This window comes from Taurulus bubalis (genome assembly GCF_910589615.1).
Source record: "Taurulus bubalis genome assembly, chromosome: 12".
NCBI lineage: Eukaryota > Metazoa > Chordata > Actinopteri > Perciformes > Cottidae > Taurulus > Taurulus bubalis.
Window position 1 is genome coordinate 16,659,399 of NC_136600.1, and position 26,025 is coordinate 16,685,423.

General features: G+C 40.8%; 2 protein-coding genes across 2 annotated transcripts; one reads left to right on the plus strand and one right to left on the minus strand.

Annotated features, from left to right (window-relative positions):
• Nucleotides 1-1,657: 1,657 nt before the first annotated feature.
• Nucleotides 1,658-11,328, minus strand: lpcat3 (lysophosphatidylcholine acyltransferase 3; the record flags this gene model as incomplete). The annotated part of the gene is made up of 13 exons (XM_079227143.1): nt 1,658-1,793; nt 1,906-2,049; nt 2,638-2,793; nt 3,121-3,268; nt 4,345-4,508; nt 4,855-4,941; nt 5,047-5,155; nt 5,318-5,496; nt 6,624-6,661; nt 6,906-6,999; nt 7,446-7,552; nt 9,133-9,240; nt 11,244-11,328. 12 exons carry the CDS (start codon nt 11,326-11,328, stop codon nt 1,930-1,932), a joined length of 1,395 nt encoding a protein of 464 aa, XP_079083269.1. The 3' UTR covers nt 1,658-1,793; nt 1,906-1,929.
• Nucleotides 11,329-14,814: 3,486 nt separating this feature from the next.
• On the plus strand, nt 14,815-19,145 carry tpi1b (triosephosphate isomerase 1b). Its single transcript, XM_079227148.1, has 7 exons — nt 14,815-14,998; nt 17,071-17,194; nt 17,615-17,699; nt 17,867-17,999; nt 18,120-18,205; nt 18,291-18,378; nt 18,458-19,145. Exons 1-7 carry the CDS (start codon nt 14,890-14,892, stop codon nt 18,574-18,576), a joined length of 744 nt encoding a protein of 247 aa, XP_079083274.1. The 5' UTR covers nt 14,815-14,889; the 3' UTR covers nt 18,577-19,145.
• The last annotated feature ends 6,880 nt before the right edge of the window (nt 19,146-26,025 follow it).

Consider the following 26,025-nt stretch of genomic DNA (forward strand, 5'->3'; position numbering starts at 1 on the left):
GTCCCCTCCCTCTCGGCGTCTCTTAACCCGCCCACACTGCGTCTCTCTCTCTCTCTCTCTCGCCCCCACCAGCTCTGTGCCAGACTGCTGCTCTGGCTGTTTTTTGCTGTTCAACGCACATTGAGAGTGACTCAGACCCAACACAGCAATTCATCTCGTCACGTTTGTTCTTAGCGCTAGGTTTGCACCCCACCAAATACATTTTTATATACACACTTTTTTGTTGTTGGTATATACACATTCCCCCACTGCTCAAGCTTTCCATCACCAGACTGCAAAATGACGTCATATCACCCCCTTTGCCCCGTGCCGGACACATAGGCACAACACACACACAATAACCAGAGTCCTTGCTTGAAATGCAGCATTTTAATGAACATTATAAAATTGTATTTGAAAATCACTCCCAACCCACCCCGAGTCCATCCCAAGTTCTCTTTTACTTTGTACATTTGGTAGGAATAAGGCAAAAAAGTAGTCTCTTAACATAGCAATTTACATCAATTAATAATCACCATGTCATGTATAAATATTACTAAAATCTGGGCTGCTGCTACAGTGAGGTTTGTCCTGTCCATGTGTGTGTCAGCGTCAGCGAGAGGACGGCAGCAGCAGCGCTGGGCCTTCCCCTCCAGCATGCTGTGGATCAGACGACACAGCTCCCCCCAAAGATTTAAATTAAACAAAAGGAAGAGGCATTCCCACAGAGGGATGGGATGCGTCCACTTCTTTTAAATACCACCTGCTGTTATAAACAGAAGAGCAGGCCATGAGTGAAACACATTTTGTTTCTTTTGCTTCCAGTTCAAAAATGAGTTTCCGCAATAAACAAAAAAACCACTCCATTTATAGAGATAAGAGTGTAGGATGAACCAAAACGATCAACTGTTGTGACTGTATGGTTGGGCAGTGCGCAAGTCTCCTTCTTTCACATCTGTGCATTTAAGAGCTGAGGGCCGAGGGCTTGAATCAAGTCAGACAGAGGAGTTGAGTAGACTGAATGAGGGAGCGGAGGAAACGTGGTGAGAAAAAAAACAGAAACATCAAATGAGGAAAGGCATGAGAACAATGCAAACTATTTCCAATGTCTTATCCCAAAGCTACAAAATGTTCTTATTCATAAAAGCTGTTAAAACAAATTTACTGTAAAAACATTCATTATACAAGGCCATTCTGAGATGGAGATTAGTGTACAGTGTGTGATTTGAAGTGCTTGTATAATCACCGGCAGCCATTTTAAAAGAAACAACTCCCCTGATTATTATTATTATTATTATTATCATCATCGTCACCAACTATCTTTTGCAGAAAGTATTTTTGTATTAAAATGAGTGCCACATACGTTGGCGCTGTGCTTAAACCTCCTGTGAAGTCTGCTGCTAAATGCGGGTGGTAGACATGAGAGAAATGAAAAAGAAAAAGAACACATCGGAGCCAATTACAGACTCTGAACCCGTGACTGGTGAGTGCAATTCTGTGGCGACAGCATGTAAGTCTCTCAAGTTCCACAAGTCCAACGTTTCTTCAAACCCCCCCCCCCCCCCCCCCCCCCTCAAAAAAAAGAAACAGGAATTCGCCCCTGATTGGCTCACAATTACCCCATGTGGCACGATGGTCATTTCCTGTAAACATTTCTCCAAATGTTTATAAAAACACCCTTCCCATTTAAAACACAAAAATATATAGAAATTTATTTTTACATGGACATATATTACTAAAGGCCTTAAAATATTTTCCATTCCGTTCCTTGAAAGTCACAGTTCCCTTCAGTGAATATTTAGCCTTAGACGGACCTGGAAAGAAACAGATATTTCAACATTAAAAACACTTATTCACAGCTTTGCCTCAACTTTATAACTGAAGCAGAATGGACAAAAAAGTAAATAAAGGCCTGCACTTGCTTACCTTGCCAAGTTTTAGTACCACGGTTTAATCCTGCTTTGTCTCGATCCGTTCTTTCCTAGGCACCAGCGCCTTGCGGATGTATGGCATGATTAAAAAGGCTGCGAGGAAGAATACGTGACCACAGAAATAGATGGACGAATACACCTGAAAAACAAAGAAAAAGGTGACAAAACGGTCAAGTTGATATTCTGATTTAATCATCCAAACATTATGACGACTCCTGCTCCGTCTCTGCTATGTTCTGGAAAAGCACTGTGATGTCCAAGTGCACGCTCCTGGTGAATTACTTTTATACATTATACTTTTCTATTTTGGAAACAAGTGTGAATGACACACATTATACATTTATATAATTGAATTATCTGTTTTAATTGATAAGTATATATAAGCATTATGCATCTACCTATACCTTTTCAGTCTTTCTTTTTTGTATATTAGATTGTGGCTTCACTTACTGTATGTAATGATTGACTGAATAAAACACATACTACTACTTTGTACCATGAATGTCTTACTGTACCTGGCCAAATACTGTACTACAATATAAATTATAAAAGTAATTTTCAGTTTCTTCTGTACACAGTATTATTGCATCCTTTGCTCTTCCTGAATTTGCTTCCATCCACCTCCACGTTTAAAAAAAAAAAAGGCACAATGAAGATTTGTCAGTTGCGGTGCATGCACTTCTATTTAAAGGACGATGTATGCAGTGATCAGAGAGTTGTGCGTTACCTTGAGCCATTTGTCATAAGTGAAGAGGCAGAATGGCACAAGGGGGTAGCCCATGAAGAGCCAATGAAAAAACTGCTGGACTACATAGATGAGGGGGTAGAGTGTGCTGTTGGCCAACTTCGACAGCAAGGGACTGTCCTTCACTAGTGCCAGAGCCTGTCACACAAACAGACACAGATTCCATATTAGTTACAGTAACACAATAAAGCATAACGGTTATATAATGAATTTATGCCAAATTGTGACTGGTCAATATTTTATTACCAAAACATTCAGCAGTGAGGTGCATTTGATCAATGCTATTTAATGACAAGAGGCAGTCTCATTAAAAGGTTAAACTGCTTTATATAATGCAGACAAAGTGCAAAGCAAGCGTTTACTGAGAAAATAAGCACAATACAGAGACCCAGATAAATTGTGCACAATGCTAATCATCTTTAGACGTTACCCTTCCTCACATCCTGCCCTGCATCTGTGATGTACCTGTCTCTCTACAGTGATGATGAAGAACTCCATGGAGAAGCAGAGGAGGTATCCGGAGTGAAGACCATGCCAAAATGTCAGAAAGAGGAGTGTGGCCACATGAGACAGGGACTTATTGCCCAGGAACTTCAATCGTTTGAAGACATGTCTTAAAAAAGAAAAAAAAAAAAGAAAAAAACAAACACACAACACAAATCAGTTTTGGATTGGGCAGTCAGAAGAGCATAAAGCATCTGCTATCACTGCCTACATGGTAAGCACTCACTTACCTGAAGTTCTTGTTGCATAGCAACTGAGGTTATATTAAAACATTTCCACAACTTTACATCCTCTTCAAGGGTACTCATCAATTCAATGCTGGCTCAGGCTCTGTGTTACAATATCTTACAAAAGTGCACACACATTGGACTTTCAATATGGTGTTGTTTTGTCCTTACGGTGCACTGGTTACACACTGGAGTAATAGCTGTAGAGTCCAGAGCCAGATAAATAAGTACATGACGTACGGCTGCATAACAGCCTTGCTGATGGCCTTTAAGGCATCAGTAGGCTTCATACCTTTTCGGACGTCAGAATAAGAAAGGCTTCTTTTTGTAATTTTCTGAAACAAAAATCTGATAAGCATGTTTCTCTTGATGCAAAAACTTGCCATGAAGCGCAGGATTTGATCTTTTTCATGCTTCACAAAACGTTTTACGACAGTTTTGCGGTGTAAGACAGATACTTGGTATTATAGTCATGATTTGTGTCTCGCCCATCTCGAGGACAGATGACTTTTCACCCCACCTTTGAATGTGGTCATTTGGAACAGCTATAAACGGTCTTTCAGACAGCATCTAAAATCGAGCCTAGCTTGTGTGATGCATACCGACTCTTCAAGGAGCTTCTGTACATCAAACATTGTCCTCATACCAATCTTTCATGCCTCTCTGGCCTCACACTGGTTTCTTCTCTATGTTCTATATTGGACAGAACTAACAAAGTCCCAAACATTAAGGAAACGCATCTAGCGCAAAACAGGCAGTACACTGTTGCAACCTACTGACTGCCGTGTCAGATAAAACACTGACTAGGACAGACTGAGTGAGATTTAGCATGCTCGCCATGAGCTCCGCAACGGCAAAACATAATGGCCATCCATGTTATTCTTATCCAAAGCCCTTTTGTATCGTGTATAATAATAAGTGTCGTTTGTAATATGCAGATTTCAGGCTTGACACTGACCTGGCAGCCCAGGCATTTGTGTTGATGTTGAAGGAAGAGATAGTTCCTCCAAAAAGTGGCGTGGTTTCAAAGCGCCACACCTTCATATTGGCACAAGCGTCCCACTTGTGCTCACCATCCACTACACCATTGTAGCCTAGTCCAGATAATATACACACACCTTCCTGTAACACACAACAACCACATGTCAGCATTTGCTTATGTAAGTAAGCAAATCACACCATGTATCACACCATGAAGCACAAAACCCTTTTAAACTGGTAATTTGGGTTGGTTAGGGTGTGCCATGAAATTAATCCAAGCATGCATGGCATTAGTAATTGCAAAAGGTATTTAAAAAACAGGTGAGGTTTTACAGTCAAAGGCTCACAACAAGTGTCAAGCTAGGTGCTGTATGTGAATAAAACTTCATACAAATTAGGTTCATTTCAAGAGGCAAATCAGTAGGCTGTAGCCACTCTTCCTTCCCCCCCCCCCCAACACAGACTTGCAGATCAAGAGGTTACTTACCGCTATAACCCAACAGCTGACATATTTATACAAGATGACTTTAGCCCAAAGCAGTATAAACACACAGCGATACCAGAAGGGCTGAGCCTGTGGAAAAGACATTGGTTTACATTTTAGACACTCCGACTTGCCTTACATTGAAAAAATTAAAGCATACACAGTGATTCTTTTTGAAAATGTTGTGGTTCTCACATCATACTCATCTGTTAAGTAGTAGCTGTCTGGGTAATAGGGACTAAATATTGCATACATCACCAGGCAGAGAAAACCCAGAGCAAACCTCTTCATAGCCGGTATTACACTGGAAGAGAAAGAAACAAGGTGATGATGGGAGATTGGCAGGTGATCATATGAACTGCAGGGCTGTGACACTGCACAGTTGACTTATTTTATGGAGGTGTAATGGAGATGGTCTTTCAGCTCATTTTTCTTTTCGTCGCTCATCATTTTCTTGCGCTTTTACCTATTCGGAGGCTTTCCAGGGCAGTCGCTGAGCTCCCCTGCCACCAGCTTCTGGTAGCTGCGCAGTGTAAACTGGGGCCCCACCAGGAAGCCTCCATAGAAGTAGGAAAAGCCAAACACCTCCAGCAGGGAGGGCACAGACGGTAGGGCTGCAATCCTCTGCTCTGAACTCAGCTGAGACTGGAGTTGAAGGATATGAGAAAAAGAAAAAAGAGAGGAAAAAATAAGAGCGAAGAAGAGCGAGTGATATGAAAGAGGGATGACGGGGTGGAGGAAGAGAACGTTGATACAGGATGTAGCAATCACAATCTAGACAGACAACAAACGCAACATCTGTAAACCGTGTACTGAAAAGGTGACATTAATCCGATTTGTGCGTTTATAAACACAAATTTAAAAAAATGCAAACCATAACTCAAAGTAAACCATAGACACCCAGAATAAAACAGAAGGGGCAATTAACAGCTGTCACAGATATACTAGCTGCACTAGAGAGGAACCAAGCATGCTATAGAGACGAGTGAGTGAAAGAATAGGAAACGCTGCTCAAACAAAATACTATAACAACTGTAACGTTTATGTATTGCGCAATTAATATCCTCATTATGATGTATTATTTCACCCATGCATGTGTGCTCTGCAGTGCAGAGGCATATATGATTCACAATGAATGGAGAGATGTTAAATGAGCCCGAGTTCGAGCTAATCCCGGTCTTTATGGCTCGCACAAAGCTACTCGAGAGTCATTGTTGTGGCTCAGGCCGACTCATCTTTCACATTTATACTTTCCCACATGAATAATAGCAATCAGTGGACTCAGCTGCAAAACTATATGGGTGTGTTTGAGCCGTTTTATCATTGGAGTAATACGTTTTGAGAATTGGACCTTGGCAGATGTGCAATTCATGGTGGCATCAGCAGCTACAATCCATGCTTTGTGAATACACCTGATGCAAATATCACTCTCCTCATATAGTCTTTGTTGTCATTTGTTTTTGTAAAAGGACCATAGATTTACATATTACTCAGGTAACTTGTTTGCGTTAGTAACAGACAGTGCCAGTTGCTTGCTTTGCGCATCGTGATCGTCTACTCATTTGTGGTAAAAACTATCAATATTCTTTGCAATCAGAAAACTCATCTACCTTTCTTTCACACATGACAATGAAAAAAAAAAAAAAAAAGGATGCAAAAATAACTCTTGCAAGAACTAAAACAGATGAACAATGAGCAAAACTCAAACAGACAACATCAACATGTAGACGAATGATCAAGCAGGCAAAAGCAAGAGAGATCAACCAACTCACTGGTTCCTTCCCGCCGTCATAGTAATCAAATGACAAACCTGTAATCAGAAAATGCAACTGGTGTCAGAAACTATGTTAGGTTGACTAATGCCGTCATGATCATTTAAATGAACACTATTAAGCATGCAAAGGCCATGTCAGCAGTTTCAGTGTGTTAATCGACTACTAGAGTAAAAAGGGAAAGATCGCAACAAGAAGATATCAAATGAGAAAACATTTGTTTTTATGAAACAATTGGGTTTGTCAAGCAGAGGCGTGCAACTAGTGCGGTAGTCGACTCACCAACAAGTTTGAGTGTGAGGACACAATGAGGCATGGTCCACTTGATGTCATACTCCCCTGTCGCTGTGTAGTAATATCCTGCCAGCAGGTATACCTACAGAAAGAGAAGATGCACCGGCAAAGACAACCAGTTAGGATACCTCTGCATTACCCAACATCTAAGCAAATGTGTATTACAGTTCTACATGAGAAGAAATCACAGGAATGTGCCGTTAAAAATAAAATATGATGCAAGCACATTTGCGTAAAAACGTGGTTTCATTACTGCATTGTGAGCAATTAATGCAAAAATAAGGCTCCAACACTCCCACAGGAAGCATACGTGACAACATCTTACAATTACTGGTTATAGTGGCCCTTTTAATGCATGGGTCAAACGGTGCGGTGGTATTAACAAGGGCATTAAATGATTACAGAATGCATATGCAGAAATTCAGACAGACATTTACTGAAATGGCTCAGGTACTGCCCATCAGTTTGACAGTGGACAAAAGGATGCATTGAAAAGGGGAAAAGAGAAATACACATAGGACACCTCACCATTTGAAAGGTAAAGCTGCTCAGTACAGTCGTTACTGTCCTTCCCATGAGCCTCAGCATCAGGAATTGGACAAGGACGCATACTGCAGAGTGACAGATCTCAGAGCCTGGGAGAGAGACAGACAGCAGGGGAGGGATGGGGGTCAGTCAAGTGTGAACTGTAGGACTGGACATGGAAACAGCATTTGCTGAGATGGAGACAGAACAACAAGTCAAATCCACAATATACTGTGGATCGCTCTCAAAGAGGGCTGGAAGGAAAAGCATTCCACAAGGAAAAAGATAAAGCAACCGACCTGCTGTAAAATCCAAGTGCAGCCACCACAGAATAAAGAAAAGAGAAAGAGAAAGATGTTAGCAGTTTGCGTCTACTCCAGACTCCATGAGGCTGCTTCATCCATCCTTTTGTCCCATCTGGAGCAGCTTGTGTTAACATTGTCACTTTGTAATTTTAGAAATTGAGGTTTTGATAATCAATGCAATTTTTAACACTTAAAAACATTCAGTGGTTCCAGCTTCTCAAATGTAAATACTTGCAGGTTTTCTTATTAAGTAGCTAATGATAATTTACAGTATTGCTTAGACAATAATTGGCAGGTTAATTGATTAAAATGGTGAGATATGCCTAATATACCACAGACCAAGGAGATCTCTTGTACCACCATGTTGTATTCGACAAACAGTCCAAAATTCAAAGATATTTAGTTTTCTATCATATAAAATAGGCTTAAAATATTTACATTTGAGAAGCAAATGTTTGGCCTTTTTTCCAAGAAAACAAGTTATTAATTATCAATAAGTTTGAAACGCACATTTTCTGATGTATTAGTTTCTTTGCACAAATCAAGCAATCTAAAAACTACAAAATTTGTAATTTCTATATTTAAAATCTTATAAACCAAACAACTTGAGAAAGTAGTCATTAAGTAGTCTTTAACAGAGTTGTCAAACCTGCTGATGCGCATTCTGTTAAATTGCACCACATTTGCCTTCTCATCAACCCCGAAATGACTCAATAGTGATGATTCATCAACACGGAAAATCCATCCCAAAACCACAATGTTCAAACTAAAAAAGTTAATAAATAAAAAGTGCTTTCTGTTCAAGTCCAGAGTTTCTTCTGGATGTTAGATTTTAAATGTAATTCAAAGATGAATATAACATTTATATGAAGGTGAATGTAAAATGAGGGAAAAATACTTTAACTCTCCACTTTCATGTGTTCTGATCACAAAGTGGTCATGTCTAAAATCAGGATTACAATCATAGAATGCTGGCAACAATTTCTAAGCCTATGGCATCGAACATATTGGACCTTTATCCAATCACAATCAACCATTGTGTCATTCAAAAGAAAGCAAAGTTGTGACATCTTGACCTTAATATCTTATGAATGTACGCATGTAAAGCGTTTAAGTGCGCCGTGCTGCTTGTTGGGAGACCACTTTTTCTAACAAGGGGGTCTCTGTTTTGTTAGTCTCCAGCAGTGCCATGGAGCAGTTTTCTGATTGTCTAGTGCACACAGAAGAATTGTAGCAACGCACCATCAAAGGCAAGGAAGACGACAAGTGCTAACAACGATGTAAACAATGCAGAATTCTAAACGTTCAAGACCCAAAAAGGACACAGACTTTCGGTAAGTTACAGTTAATTGAGGTAATAAAACAAGGATCGCTCTATATCTTACCAAAGTTGAATGCCGCTAGAGCCAGTCCGGAGAAAGTGTGGAACAAGTGTATAACTGTGGCAGGCTGGTAGAACAAAAAACGCCGGTACACCAGAGCACAGGGATACCCTGCAGGACAAAGAAGAGAACATGTTAATAAAAGCTAAAGTATGCATCTTCATATCAGCCAAGTGAGCCATTTTTGACGACACCCCCACTATCAAGAACACTGACTTTGTGGTATAAACACATGGCGCCCACACACAGTAGCACATCAGTACCACTGGTAGGCTTGTGTGGCATCTCAAGGAGAAAGATAACTGTCTTAAGTAGGACTATGGAAAAGGACAAACACTCACCTGTGATCATGGTTTAATTTCTTTCCACTTCCAACCAGTTCAGTTGGACTCGTTCTTGATCACATTTGACTCAGTGATATTAAGACACTGACGTAAACATCTTTCGTCAAACTGCTCCATTATAAATATAATGGACAGAACTTTTATCTAATTCTGGATGTTTTTTTTTTTTTTTTTTATATGAGTGTGAATGTAATCTACAGTATAATATAATTGAAACGGTCTGCCATTTGAAATTGATTGAATTTTGATTGGATGAGAGGACCCATTCCCTGAACCTTTGTCCTTCCTGGGACTAGTAAGAGCTCTATAATGAGTGGATATCAAGGCACTGCAGCAGATTAGATGAAGCTTAATATAAAAAGGCTCTCCATTATATCTGTAATATAAAGCAGCAGTCATGCAAGAAATTCCCATCTGCCACTACTGGGTTACTTTAAAAGGCTAGTAATTTTCTACATTTATTTTACAGTCAACAAATCTCATGAAAATCAAAAACACACACACACACTAACGAGTATTGTTTCTGTGGTCAAAGCCTGATATAGTTTTCCATAGACCTCCATTGTCCATCCACGAAACACACCAATGCAAAGGGTGACATGTTCCTTCATGATGAAAATGGGCACCGTGGTTTATTTCGAGTCAATGACAAAAATCTGAATCACTTGCGCAATCTTGCAAGACAGCCGGCGGAGGAAGGTAGTTACAACATGGCAACAAAATTATACAAGACACATTGAGCAACAGTGGGACAAGGTGCATGCAACAGGCCGACCGAAGGGTGTTCAGGCATTAGCCGACTAAAGCCTGATCTGAAAGGCCACGTTCAGTAAATCGCATTGTTGGTGCGAGGTAACAGAGAAAAACAGACGTGTCCATGTGTCAGAGCAAAGTTCAAAGAGGACAACATGGAGGACGCCCTCCCCCCACCCCATCCACACAAAAGACATATACCCATGACATTCAGACCCTGTAGCCCTAAAAGCCCCATGTGGTACAAGCTCCAATCAAACAGCAGATCCTAAGTTTCTGCACATTTGAATAAAAAGTACATTCAGGCCTTTTAAAACAAATGCAAACCCCTCAGTCGGTGTCACCTCAACTCAATAGAGTGGGAAACATCGGTGGGGGGGCTACGACGACATATTTTGGCAGTCTGTGCTCATTTTCTATGTCAAATAATGTCCCTCCCCCAACGATATTGGGACCATCTTCCAGCCTCAAACTAATATGATAATCCCACAGCCGACAAACAATGTAATTCGTGTAGTCTGCATTGTGCACCTCGCAAGCTAACTTGACCCCCAACTGTCTCTTGTCAATCAGCTCGTCCGACATTAAGGTATTTTAAGAGGAGCAGAGATTCCGACAGATGACGATGTTTGACACGACACCACACTGGCCACCAGACAGACAGCAGCACCATCACGCCAGTAGCCACAAGTTCATTGTCGGTGCAACAACTTAGCCGTGGGTCGGTGATGTTGTGAAGGAAACGCTGTCTTCAGTCACGTTTAAGGGAGAAAGACTGAACTGGAAACATATATTTTGGCTCGGGGAAGCCCGTGAAGCTAACGTATCGTTAAAACAGACGGCAGGAGACCAACACAACTGGTCTGAAGCCTGTGGCTGTGTCACAGTTACAACCCAACTGAGCGTTCCGTTAGCGGTGCGTGTCTCCGTTAACAGTCACACAGGGCACCGAAAACCTGTCACCGGGATTAACGGCACGTCGGCCGGTTACCGGAGCAACGCGAGGCGGAAACTCACCGATTAAAATAGATAGAAGTAGTCGAACCGCTGGCTCCGGGGAACCTAAGGACTCCGACAGATTCTCCAGCAAGGGAGCCGCCATCTTGCTTGTGGGCGGAAACGTCTCTTCGCGACGGTTCAGTGAACTCTACTGACTCACGGCAGACATTCACGCGCACACACTCCCGTTTTTAAAGGCCGTTCACGGCTCAGCCTCCTGCGAAGTTAAACCGGTGATTCTCCTCCTACTTCTCCTCCCCTCCCGTCTATCTTTACCTCACCGCTGCGGGCTCGGCGTTCACAGGTGTTTCGCTCAGGATTGGATTTGTGGGTTGACAGGTATCTGTAGCAGCGCACCCAGAATGACATAATGGGAGCAAACCAGTGAACTAGTGGGTGAAGATTAACCAGATTAACACCCATCATAGTATCAGTGGGCCCCCTTGTGACGACTTGCAGGAACAGCAGCAATAAAAGCTCCTCTATATACAAATTCAAGATATTTCAATAATCTGTTCATTTGTTTACCACAAAAGGTTCAGTGACACATTATTACATAATGCTAATTATTTTAATTAACAAGTTTAACCACTGGACCCGAGATGCCCCCGTCAAGTACATATTATCTTTATTATTTAGAATCATATGTTCTGCTATTTTATTGTATTGTATATATTGAGTATTTCCCAGACTTAATATTTGTATGTTTACGATGTAACTTGCTTGCTGCTGCCACAAACAAATTTCCCGCTGGGAATGAATACAGTATCTATCTATCTATCTATCTATCTACATTTGTAGACAGTATCGATCACAAAAACATCAACAGATTAACGGTAGTCTAGTTGGGGTTAAATATAGATAAGTATGAACAGTATCGAAGCTGAAGTAAAGGTAAGGTTTCAGGTATTTTTACAAGTGTATTTTTTTAAAGGTACAAGTGCTTCAGTTTGTATTTGGCGGATGAATGTGATAAATGAACTTCCTACAGATACATTATAATGGGGTTTGTTATTTTAACTGTCTGAGAAATATAATATTTGATCCCAGTCAAACAATGGCTTGATTTAATAATTTATTAGATAAAAAACGTAATTAATAGAACAGTAATTGTTTTGTTGTTATTTTTTACAATGATTTGGGGCTTCTCTTTACGAGAAACCTGCTAGACAAATATCTAAAGAGCAAATAGATTCCTGCCGCTCAAACTGGAGACTGGCAGTACTTGTACATTAAATACATGCACTAGTGCTACGGTGTGACTTTATAGCCACTTACAAGGAACAAAGTGACAGCCATCACAACAAAGCTCAAGTATATTATTATGACAAACGTCGCCTCAAACTCTCGAAAATTCAACTTTATGTGCCTAAGAACCGTATTATTTTACGGCAGTGCAGCTTGGGTATGCAAAACAGAGCTTAAAATCCTCCAATCAGAGCTCTTCAAACTGTAGCTCTGGCCAGCACGCACAAAGCATTGTGGGACTTTAGTCGGTTCAGCCAATCAGACGGTGGATCGTCACAGATCACATTAGGCTCGTTCGAGATGAGCCAGTTCTGCGCAGAATCGATCGGCGGCGATCGGCGCGCAATGCATGCCGGTTAGATTTGTGTCCGACTTTCTCCCGACTTGCTCTGACGTCATGCACACGTGGTCAACGATACTCGCACGAGACTAAGCCGACCGTCGATTTCAGAGGCAGGCGCTGCAGTGTCTCTCCCCCGGCTGCTTGGCCTAGTGCATGATGGGAAACGCCTGGCTCTCGCCACATCAGAGAGCTGATTGGCTCTTAGATCTGACAGCAAACACCACGTGTTGTAGAAAATTCGTATTTTATGTGTAGTTGGAATACTTAACGCTGGATTATTGACTATTAGTCTCATGTTTGATCTAAAAACATTTATTGTGTGGTTGTTAATACAAAATCGTATTTATACAACACACATCAAAACTTCTAGTAGTGTATTTCACAGGCAGACACCAAAAGACCAAAGGATGCAGCTACACACTCATTTTTACATAGATATATATTTATAAACACATATAATAAATCCAAACGTGATCTGTAAACTACAAGTAAACAAAAGTTCGGAACTAACAGGAAGTACTTTTTTCTGTGACTTCCTGCGTATACACAGCTGACAGCTGAAAACTTTCCGACTTGATTGCAGTTTTTTGTCAACGCCTCCTGCTGCGGCCGCCTGCTCTGAGGCGCAGCTCTAACGAACGAGCCTATTGTTACTGTCTATCATTTTGTGATTGTTGCAACTCCAATGAAATAAATGAATGTTGACAAGTCTAAAGGTTTAGATTACAGATATTACATCTGCATTTATAATTGATAAGATTAGCGTGGCTTTGATTAATAATAATTTCCTTCACAGTAAATATCTGATTATATAAAGGCATTTTAATGAATTGGATTAGGTTCTCATTTTTGCAGAAGTAAACAAGAGGTTGTGGTTAAAGATCCCGTACTTAAGTCAAAGTAAAAGTATTCTATCAAAACTGCACTTAAAACTCACCTATTTAAATCTGCCTTTAACCTGTGATGCTACGTATGTATGTTTTTGTTTTATTTATTAATGTTATAACACAATCTCTCTGCCTTTTTTACATTGTTATTGGTTTTTATTGTTTCTGTCTTTACCATGTAAAGTGCCCTTGAGTACGTTTTAAAGTGCTATACAAATAAAATGTATTCTATTGGTAGAATAGATATCCGCACACTAAATATGTTCAGCTTTCGGTCTAAAGGACCTTCATCAGAGCAAACATGGTTCAGCTGGAATAACAGGTGTAGAAACAAACAAATCACATCCCAATCCTAGTATGCAGTACACCTGTGCACACCCTGGTGGTGTGCACATGTGCCCCTTTTAACTACAGCTTTACAGTGCTGGATTATAAAAATGTAGTATGTAGTACTGAGAAGTTTACTAGTGGATGCCACACTTACACAACACTAAACAAGCAGGAGCGGTGGTTATTCTGCATTATTATTATTAAAGACAAATACTATGGTCGAAAATACTTAATCAATCCTTGAGGAAAAGTGCATGGCTCATTTCACAGTAATTTTAGAGTATTTTATCACTATCGAATATATGCAAGAGCATTTTAACGTTGTAGTCAATGTGGAGCCAATTTGAGATACTGTGTATACTATCAGTATTGCATATATTATGCTTTCTATGTGTATATAGTGCAGTATAACATACAATATTCCCCTCTGAAATGTAATGCAGTAAAAATATGAAGTAGCATAAAATGGATAAACTGTGCAGTACAAGTATGTAAAAGTTGTACTTAAGTACAGTATTTAAGTATTATGCCAAATGCCATAATAGTCAAATACTGGTATTTGGCATTTCGGCTTGGCTGCCTGTCACAGTTGGTCCTTGTATGGGAAAGTTCCCCACAGTGCACTTGAACGCAGCATGACTATTGCTCTTCCCCTTTCTCAAATGGGGAGATGCGTTTACGGGCGTGCCGCCATAAACCAATGGCGCTGACGGAGAGGAGGGGTTAACTTGTCCATGTTCATAAATACGCTGAGCTGCTTTTTCACGTCCGCTCTCTTACCCCAGAAAAGCTAGACATCGGTGGACTGTTGGTACCGGTACATTCTCGGCTAAAACACCCCCTAAAAATCGCAATCATGAGCAGGAAATTCTTCGTTGGTGGAAACTGGAAGCTGAACGGCGACAAGAAAAGCCTCGGCGAGCTCGCGCAGACTATGAACGCAGCCAAAGTGGACCCCAATGTCGGTATGTGCGGTTCTGACAACCGTAACACAAAATCCTTTTTTTTTTAAAACATTTATAATTTTAGGCACTTGTGTTTTGATTATCGTGACAAATAATGAGCCATAGCAATATTTTTGTGTCGTTTCCTCATTTTAATGTCTCAACCGAATCATTCAGACTCAAAATGGCTCTGCCATTCATTAATTCAATGACACCATTAACATCACCCACACCCACATCTGCTTAATTTTATGACCGTATAAAGTTGCATTCAGTGTAATAATCTGTGTGTTAGGTATTTTTCTGTTTTTTAACCGAGTTTACACTGAGCCCCAGACAGAAATGTATAAAAGGACGGACGCTCAGTGGGCTTTGCGGTAATGTCGGTGGTGGGTGTGCGTTTACAGCGGCACGTAGTCCAGCAGGCGGACCTGCCTCTCACTGAGTGCAGGGTGCGTTCAAGTGAGGCTGCTCGCTAATGAAGTCGCTCTCCTTTCATCTGCAGACCGATGAGAATACAGTAGCCTATTGTGAGCTCCCTTTGCATGTTGAGACGGTTCATACGAGGAGTGGTTGGAAGGCCACAGATGGCACTGATGAATGTAGTTTCTTTTCCTGCATGTCCTACAGAGAGAGCAGCAGCAGTAGACATTATATTCAGGTTTTTCATTCCGTGCATTACACTCTGCTGGAAATTAAAACGAGCCTCGGGAAGTTGACTTTGTGTAGACCTGTTTCTGCTGTCACAGGGCCAATTGTGCTCCTCCTGCAGAGTTGGTGTTATGCAACTGTAATGTTGTGTACAATCGCTCTATTTAGGCTACCCTGGTTCGGACTATCCTTGGACCTTGCTCCATTAATGAAGCTGCCCCCCCCTTTTCAGCACCCGGGTGAAACTCAAGCAGAATTTTCCCACCGGCCTCTTTAAAGTCAACGTTCAGCTGTTTCCTCCCCATATGTATTTTCTTCATGTTGGACATTTAAACTGGTTCTTTTTCTGTGCCCTTTTTGAACTTACCATAGTCTCATGACCTTTCTCTGCCCTCTGCAGAATGCGGCCATGTAGGCGACCTTTAGGGGGCTGAACTCGGACCTTTTAATGCAGAGAGGGCTGGCCATGGCTGTGGGGAAATGACCTTTACCAAACCAATAATAACGGGTTTAATATAGACTCTGCTAACCCTTAAGATATAGTTTCATTTTAAATGTCAGTATCTTGGCTTTACTGAACTCTGCTTGACCCATGCAGGCTGGGCTGCTGTTTGAATGAGGTAAAATCATGTTTGAACAAGAGGGCAAACATTTTGTGTTTGTATAAATGTATCTGTTTAAAACAATTTCATGACACACTTTGGCATTTGAGTAGCTGTAGTAGTACACAAGTATATTGATGTAGCTCATTTGGTTGGATGGACACATCTGGTGCTTGTGTTTTTATATTCCAGTGTTGCTGCAACAAGCATTACTAATGAGTCACCCTTTAACAGCATATGAAAGCAATAATAACTTTGCTTTAATTGTTACATGTTGATGTACATTTTTGTCCATTTTAGGCCTGTCACTCACCTTGAGATTGTTGGCATTATCCACTCCTGTTTTTAAAATGTTGGTGGTGATTTCACCCTTTAGTTTTTTTTATTTGTGATATGAATGGACCCTTAAACATCATGTTTGAAAAGACTGATCTGAATGTGTCTCTCTAATCCCCCTGGTGTTGAAATGCTTTGGGATGTGGGTCTTGTACTTGGCAGTGGATCAGTGTGGTTATACATGTTGCCCTTTAACTGACTGCTTAAAGCCCGCTGTTGAAGGGCGGCTAAGAATCAGTGGTAGCGGGTAGTCCTGTTATCACAGGGCTGGTGGGTCGTGTGTGTGTGAAAAAGTTTCCTAAGTATCTTTAAGCAAGGCCTGGAAACCCCCTTGTGTGTGCAGTTAATATGTTCTAATTTGACAAAAGTAAATCCCTAACTACTACTACATCATTGACATCAAGGAGGTTGGTCTAAAATGTCCTTGATATTTGGTTTTATGAGTCTCCGCACTGATCTGTGGACTGCAGAAAACCTAAGCATTGTTTTCGTCTTTGCTCACAGAGGTGGTGTGTGGTGCTCCTTCAATCTACCTGGACTTTGCCAGGTCAAAGCTGGACGCCAAGTTTGAGGTTGCTGCTCAGAACTGCTACAAAGTTGCCAAGGGGGCCTTCACTGGGGAGATCAGGTACGTCATGTGTCCATCAGAGGAAAATTCTTGTGTGTGTATGTATGTATGTATGTATGTATGTATGTATGTATATATATATATATATATATATATATGTATATATGTATGTATATGTATATATATGTGTATATATGTGTATATATATATATATATATATATATATATATGTATGTATATATATGTATATATATGTATATGTATATGTATATATATGTATATATATGTGTATATATATATATGTATATATATATATGTATGTATATATATGTATGTATATGAATGACGATTGAAACAAAATCCTCTGGGTTATTAGGTTTGATCACAAATATACAATCTTGTTAATGTTTAATATCATTTTTTTTTTTTATAAATAGCACAGATTAGATTATTTAGTGTTTATTGTGTTTCTGTCTTCAGCCCTGCGATGATCAAGGACTGCGGAGTGAACTGGGTGATCCTGGGGCACTCTGAGAGGCGCCACGTCTTCGGAGAGAGTGATGAGGTAATTCTGGATGACTTTATCTTCTTCCACTTTGCACCAGCTTTATTGGCTGTAATGATGCGCAGCGTTAAATGGGAAGAGTTTCATCCATTTTAAAAAAAAAACAAAAAAAAAACGCACCATTCCGTCCGTGTACACTCTGTGATCGTGTGTGTCTGTTGTGTTAGCTCATTGGTCAGAAGACAGCCCACGCTCTGGAGAGCGGTCTCTGTGTCATCGCTTGCATCGGCGAGAAGCTGGACGAGAGAGAGGGTGGCATTACAGAGAAGGTCGTCTTTGCTCAGACCAAGGTCATCGCAGGTATGCGACCGCTGCCGATCCTGATACAGAGTGTTTATGCACTAGGGAGTGTAAATGTTGCAATATCCATTTCAGGGAACGTTTGTCTTATTTTAATCTCATCTTGCGTTTCTTTCACAGACAACGTGAAGGACTGGAGCAAGGTCGTGCTTGCGTACGAGCCTGTGTGGGCCATCGGCACCGGCAAGACCGCTTCCCCACAGCAGGTAAATACAAGTAACAACTGAAAATGATGAACGCAATCTTCTCATAACTCGTCATAATGTGTCTGTTTCCCGCACGATATCTCAGGCTCAGGAGGTTCATGATAAACTGAGGGGGTGGCTGAAGACCAACGTGTCCGAGGCTGTAGCCAATTCCGTGAGGATCATCTATGGAGGTCAGTCGGTGTGACCAGATGGTGCTTGTCATGTTCTTATTTGGATTTGTTTCCCCCATGAATCTCTTCTTCTTCTCAGGCTCTGTGACCGGTGCTACCTGCAAAGAACTTGCCTCCCAGAAGGATGTGGATGGGTTCCTTGTCGGCGGAGCCTCCCTCAAGCCAGAGTTTATTGAAATCATCAACGCCAAGGCATAAAAACCCGGGGAGCTGCAACGTGACCAAGTCCAGATCAGAGGCCAGATCCATTCAGACGATACAGTTCCATCATCACTTAGTCCTCTTCCCCTTAATATTAAAAAGTATTTGTGTAATGGTGTCATTCCCTCTTTTTTGTTTTGAAATATATTTCGTTATGAAGCAAAGGGACAGGTGGACAGATGCACTGAAGAGTCAAGTCCACTGATAATAGTCTGTGTGCAAACTAACTTCCACACCAAGTGCTCAAGTTATAGCGACTTACAACTACACCTTGAGGTGGACGACCAGTCCCACGCCTTTACTTGAAGAGTTTACCAACCTTTTTTGTGTAAACGGTGTCACAGCTCGTTGTCAATCAGTTCTATTCGTCTTTTTAGTATCAATGTCTCTTTTGTATAAATATGATGTTTTGTGTCTTTTACCTCCCTGTAGTCCAGCATGACCCTCTCGTTCATTGGCTGTTTTGCCAAGAGGGAAGCGTCCATTTCATGTTTATATTGTCATGGCCGATGGGTATAAGGGGGCAAGGCTGTAAGGAAACGTTATAATAAATCGTTTAGAGACTGTTTCAGTGTGTTGGCTTTATTTTTTCTCCAAGTTTATCCAATGACTGTCGATTCCATATTATCTATAGCTTATAGGGATACTGTGTCCCAATAGGTTGCATAACCTGCTGTATGTTCATGCACAGATGATAGTGGTAATCTCAGGATGGCAGGGAGAGAGTATCTTATTACACGAGTGACCTCCTTACAACAATACCACGCAGAGAAGCATTTGACAAGCTATTTTTATCCCAGCACTAAACTAAAACGGACATGCAGCAGTGAAAGTTACGTTGTAGACCAAACTAATCGAGATTAAAGACGGTTTTGCAAATATGTGTGTTGTAGAGAGTCCCCGGTAATCCAGCATTGATTTCCTACGATTTTCGTTTTTCGGCATAATAGCAAACTCAAAGTAGAAAAAAATCAAACTCAAGGGGAGCTAAGACTGATTACCAGGTATCATACATTAAATTGTATTTCCCTTTTTAAAATAGCAACAAACCCCCCCCTTCCGCCGACTGCCTTACCTTTGCACCCCGGTCCAGCAGGGGGCGGTAGAGCCCCACATTGAACACTTTGCGTGGCTCAATCTCACGTCCGTGTTTACAAGCGAAGCGTGACGTTCAGGGACTCGCTAGAATACGTTCCCCAGCGCGACTAAACGCCTTTCATTGCATCTGTAAACGTCCGAAATGCAGTCACTGAGAGTATTTCTCAGCGAGAGACTGACGGCAGCGGCGGAGGAGATATTTGGAGCTGTTGAAAACACAATAGCCGAGTACAAGGAGGAGATTTCTCGTTCAAAAGATTTAGAAATCAGTCGTCTCAGGATGCAGCTGAAGCTTCTCAAGTCAGGTTGGTTTGAATGGAAACCTCATGCAGCTCTCCTTTATTATTTCAGACGCATGCCATTATTGTGATGTTGGTGTTTGTCTTCTACCCAGAGCCACGGTTGGATAGATGCCTCGGAGCTCAGCTGCAGCAGCTCACCCATCACCACCATCCTCCTCCTCATCCTCCTCTTCCTCAGCAGCTCCATCAGTCAGTCCCTTCAGTGGAGCCTCCTGAGTCCCAGCACTGTGAGGAGGATGGGAGCGGCAGCATGGAGCAGGAGCACCCAGAGCCCTCACAGGTGAAAAAGGAGCAGCACCTGAAGAGCCACGGAGATTTCTGGAACGGTCCCGACGTGGAGCAGCTCGAGAGCCTTGAATCCGACATCAAAGACTTTATCTCGTCTCCTTCCAGCCTGAAGGGCAGCCTGCAGGACCCCAGCTTGCTCTTCCACCCATACCACAACAACCATGGCGAGGAGGGCAAAGAGAAACCATACTGCTGCTCTATTTGTGAAAAGCGTTTCAGTAACTGCTCCCACCTCGCAGCTCATATCAGGACACACACGGGAGAGAGGCCTTACAGATGTGAAATATGCAGAAAGACTTTTATCACCACGAGCGCTCTGAACAGACACCAGACGATCCACACTGAAGGGAAACAGTTTGTCTGTAATTATTGTGGTAAATCCTTCAAATGGATGGAGTCTCTTGGCAGACACGTTAGAAGCGTACATAAGAGAGAGAATATGCCTGTATGACTCATTGAAAATACACTAATGTCCACTAAATTAGTCGTGTTGTTACCGTATGTTTGTCATCTATAATTTAAGTTTAAAACACCTGAACAAAGAATGTAGTGTTTTCTATGTTTTGTGATAAATTATATTGTGCATGGACCTCATTAGGCCTTGAAAATGAGTAAATGAAGTGTGAACAAATTGTAGAAATTAATTGAAACATTAATTGAAACATGGTGAATGTTTTATTACAGAATAAAACTGCTGGTATTCTTGAATGTGTTGTGCTTTCTGGTGCAGGAACATATCAGAGAAGGTAAGTTGTGCAGTACTCCTGTAGGTGGCAGTAACAGCATTTACAATTTCACATCAACCTAAAGTATCTGGCGGTGTTCAGACTCTAATGTACTGAGTTTGTACTTCTTTTCTGGGAATTGAAAGTACTCTCAGTCAGTAGTCCTCTTACAGTCAAAATATTCCAATTATTAGTGTGGTAAAAAGCAAATAAGTGCATTTACTCAAGGACTGAAATTCATAAATATTGATATTCTTATATTTTAGATGAGTATTTCCAATTTCAGAAGGAAATATTGTAGTATTTACTCCACTACATGTATTTGAAAGCTATACTTTCAAAACTCAGACTATAACTGCAAAATATAATGAAGAAACAAATTATGTATTATATATTAAGAACCCCAGCTGTATGCAGCCGTTAAAACTAGCTCCACCTTTACCAGCTGCAACATTAAAGTGATGCTGACACATTGATGCGTTAATAATTATAATTCCGGAATACATATTATTCTGCTTTGGGTTTCAGTGTGCTGGTATTGTGCATGCTGGCTCACCGTCATGGCTTATTGGAACATTTGGTCACACCTGTTATTTTCCATCTGCGACAAGTCAAAATGTCTGCCAGAAAATGGCCAATGTACTTCCAACTTCATAGCAACAATTTGGGAAAGCCCTTACCTGTTATAGGTTGACAATGCCCAGGTGAATAAAACAAGAGTGTGTGTTGTGGTTGACTGACCTTGAGCCTACCCAACATCTTTGGGACGAACTGGAACGCAGACTGCGCCAGGCCTCATCACCCAACATGAGTGTCCAACTTCACTCACGCTCTTGGGGCTGAATGGTAGCAAATCCCTGAGACCAGTTCTCAAAACATTTGTGAGAAGCCTATATATATATATATATATATATATATATATATATATATATATATATATATATATATATATATATATATATATGTAAATTAGTCTAAACGTATAGCATTACAGCAGCTTATTAAAGCCCACAGTTTGAGGGTGAGATATTCAGGGGGTCTAATGTTCAGGTGTCCACACACTTTTGTACCGCGGTGCAACTTTGGCAAAAAAGCTTTAAACTTGAAATGTCGCTCTGGTTCACACATAAAACAGAGAGTCAGTCCTCTTCCATCCTCATAATGAAATAAGACAGGACTCTCCCCTCCCCACTGCCTCTCTATTCACTGGCATTATGAAGCCACTACTTATATTCAGGGGTGAACTTGAGATTTGTAGGGAATGTGTATGCAGCAGCCGCATGGCTAGAGTTCAATGTTTTGTCATGAAGAGTAGCTACAAGTCTTTAAAGTAATAAAGTTCAGTTGAAGAAATACAGAGATCATTGATATTGTGGCCAGGTTCAAGGTGCCTCGCCTATTCAAGGAGCCAATACAGACATTTCAATCTTTTTCAGTTCATACATTCTTTCTTTTATGTGTCAGCTTGCTTGATTGAAAAAAGAAAGAAAAAAAGTGAAATGCTGATAATAAGTGTGCCAGCACCTGCACTCCATTCATGGCTCAATGTTGTAGAAGATCTTGTTGAACTGGAATATTATTTCAGGCTACACTTATTTTTGGGGAGATATTTTTCTGAGAGCTCTCATGTACGTTCAGGCGCTCTGCAACAAACCAATTACTACAAGTGTGCAGAGTGGGCAATTCAAATCATGACACAATATCTCTTCAAAATGATAATCTGGATTAAAATAAAGATGAATTACGTGATGAGGTTCTCCTCAAAGTGTTGCTCTGAACAAGTTTTTGGACATCACTTAAAAGGTGCGACTACTTATGTGTCCCTACTGTGGAAACAACCTTTGTGTATGATTCTAAAACTACATCTTCTCTGCTGTTTGGTAGACTGTTTAAACAAATGATCAACAGATTTTACGCTGAATCTCCAAAAAGAGTAATGTGTTTCCTATTATCTCTGTTGCCAAAGGGCTCCCTCGCTCTTTATTCCCTTTAAATGGGTACACATTGTTTCAGGTATCTGAGGAAACAAATATATTTGCTGAAAACATCCGGCCGTCTTAAAGAACGGGTGGTTAATTTAGTCATTTCGTGATGTCGGTCTCAGTTGATCATCTCTATTCCAACACACCCGTGACTGCTAACAACAAACCTGCAGGATTGATTGTTTTGTTTTTTTTATCATTCTGGATACTATAAATATATAAAAACATCCCATGGTTTTGTTTCTTCTTTCCATTCCTTTATATGTGCTGCTGTCATCCATAACACAAACCATGTCCTTAAAATATGTGTTCAATTTCAAAAATATTTCATGGCCAACAACTCAAAGCCAACATTGTGTTTGGTCCAACAGAATATTTCCAATAATCAATGACCACCACAGTGATGTAGTTGTTTCCCTACATGCCACTGTTTTCTATTAGAGTGAGTTTAACAACACTTAACAAACCAGCTGTCTATTTCTCTTTCTTTTTCTAATCATGAAAAATGTTGTCGCACAAGAACATAGCCCACTACATACACACACCCATCCATTTCTACACATTATTATTACTCCCATTTAATGCCATGGAGATCTGGACCGTCTACCAGCATGTACTGGGTAGATTACATACATTATTGAAATGTAGTTATAGTATGTTGGAAAAACTAGCTTACTTTGTACCTTGAATGCCCAGAGAAGACAAGAAAAACTCCCAAGGGGAAAACACAGGGCAAGTCAAATCAAAGTGGGGCCTTCCACACAAGATATATGAGTATGAAACAAACACCATGATTGCTTCTCCAACTGTCATCACCTCCTTGGGTCAAACAGCTGTTGTTTAAAAAATGGGTAGCCAGGATCATTGTAGACCTGTTCCTTTCAACCCTGTGTCTCAATCCACAGCACAAACATCCATTTTCTTCGTCATGGACTGTTTTAAATGTGGCCTATCGTACTAATGTAATTGCCATTAACAGTGAAAGCTCTCCCTTTTCAGGCCTTAACTGGACCAGTTTTAATCTTGAAGCTAGTTGCTGAGATGTTAAAGATTCCTGGTGTGTGGGGGAAGGAGGCGAAGAGCTCTGGTCACCCACAAGACGTCTACAACCACTTAAGAAATGCTCAGCAATGCCTTGAGAGGATCCTGTGGGATCATCTTCTCCTGGCTGGAGTGGAGCGAGGAAGAGGTTAGAAGAGACTCTTTGTACGGGTGAGAGGAGGTGAAAAAAGCAACAGAGCCTGTGCTCAGCCAGGTTATCTTGATGCTGCTGGCTGCAGACAAACAACATGTTTCTCCATGGCATGGACAAATACTTCTGTATCTCATTGAATGAGACCAACAGAGGAGCTCTAATGGGACCGTAGCATTGGAGATGACAGTCCTAACAAGAGTGTTGGGGCAAAAATGGACCTCAAGAGAAGCAGAGTAGCAGCCACGATCAGTGCCCAGGCAGAGAGACAGTGGACCGGCGCATTACAGAGTTACTGGTGGTGGTTGGTCATTAGATCAACTTTATGAAGTATGACAGCTCCAACAGGAGGAGAAAGATGTTTAGGAGCAGATGCGATAGCAACGTGTGTTTAAACTGTCCCTCTAAGGCAAAACAGAGCTTGAATGACATGTGAAATTATGAAAAAGGAAGATATTTTTGCTGGAGGGAACTGTGGGACAGGGACTAAACCAAATCAGTCACTGTTTGTGCAAAGTATGTGTGAGCATTAAACCCAAACGCAAGATTTATGAGTGTAAGCTACACTTTTACAAGTGTAGCTTGACATAGTCTTTGAAAACCTTTTTTTTTTAAACTTTTTTATAACTTTTTGCATGAATGTCTGTAGGAATGCTTTCTTTGGATGATGGCACTGGGGATAGTTAGAGCTCATTGTACGTAGAACCAGCTTCATATTCACCTGTTTTGTGTTTATGCTTCTAACAGTGTACTATACAAATGTGAGGGTGTTTCCTTCTCATTTTTATTTCACTCTTGGATATTTTGGAACAAATTGTTTATCTGAGTGTTCAAATTAAGGTGTAATTATTATTATTGTGAAGATGCTAGAGTCTATTAGGCTTGCATGAACTCTTCTTTGGTTATAATTAAGCAATGGAAACCTTTCCACTGTAGACACAACCTGGCTCCGATTAGATGAGAGTGTGTGACTTTATTTAATCATCGAATAATACAAGGAGGATGTTGATCTGTGGCCTTGTTTGTTTAATCCACACACATTTGTATCACATGAATCTAAAGTGCTCACAAATCATTTGTAGTATTTGCAGTCTTGCTGCTACCAGATTGCAGTCTGTCATCAGTGACAATACATGTAATTACAGATAATTTCATAAACCACAGGGATGCACTCAAGAGTCTTAACCTGACACTGCACATTATCCTGATGCACTAAACCGTTCATATGTAGTACTATAGGACAATATGAAAGAATATGAATTATTTTCAAATATTTGTCCCATATTTGAAAATAAGAGCTGCTAAGAATTACCTTTATTTTACATCCTAAATTGCTAGAAGAGGCTGTAGTTATGACTCTAGGTCTATATGAAATGCAGTGTTCAAACATCTTTCATCCGCACGTTTCATAACATCCTTATCCACCCTGAGATAGGACTGATGAAGTGTTAAGAATATCCCCCAGATGTGATGCCACCAGAGGGGGAAATCAGATTTGTCCTGCTAGAGAATACTTTACATTATGTTGACACACTTATTCAAGGTGACTTTAAATGACACACAATCAGTATGAGGAGATTTTATTGCAAAAATAAAGAAAAGGGATGTATGCTTTAGGCCTCTGGAGAGTCATGTAAGACTACGTTAAGACTATTAAAATAAAGTGCATCATTGTTACAAAACATGAATATTGTAAAAGTTGTTTCGCCAGATCTACAAACCTGCGAGCCAGCATTGGTTCTGTCTTGCAACATGAAGGCCACATTCAGTGATCCGTGTCTTTTTGAAGGAGATTCCTGCAGCCGGACACGGTGAGAACACACACAGCCCGGAGCCTTCAGCAGTAAATCACACTCTCA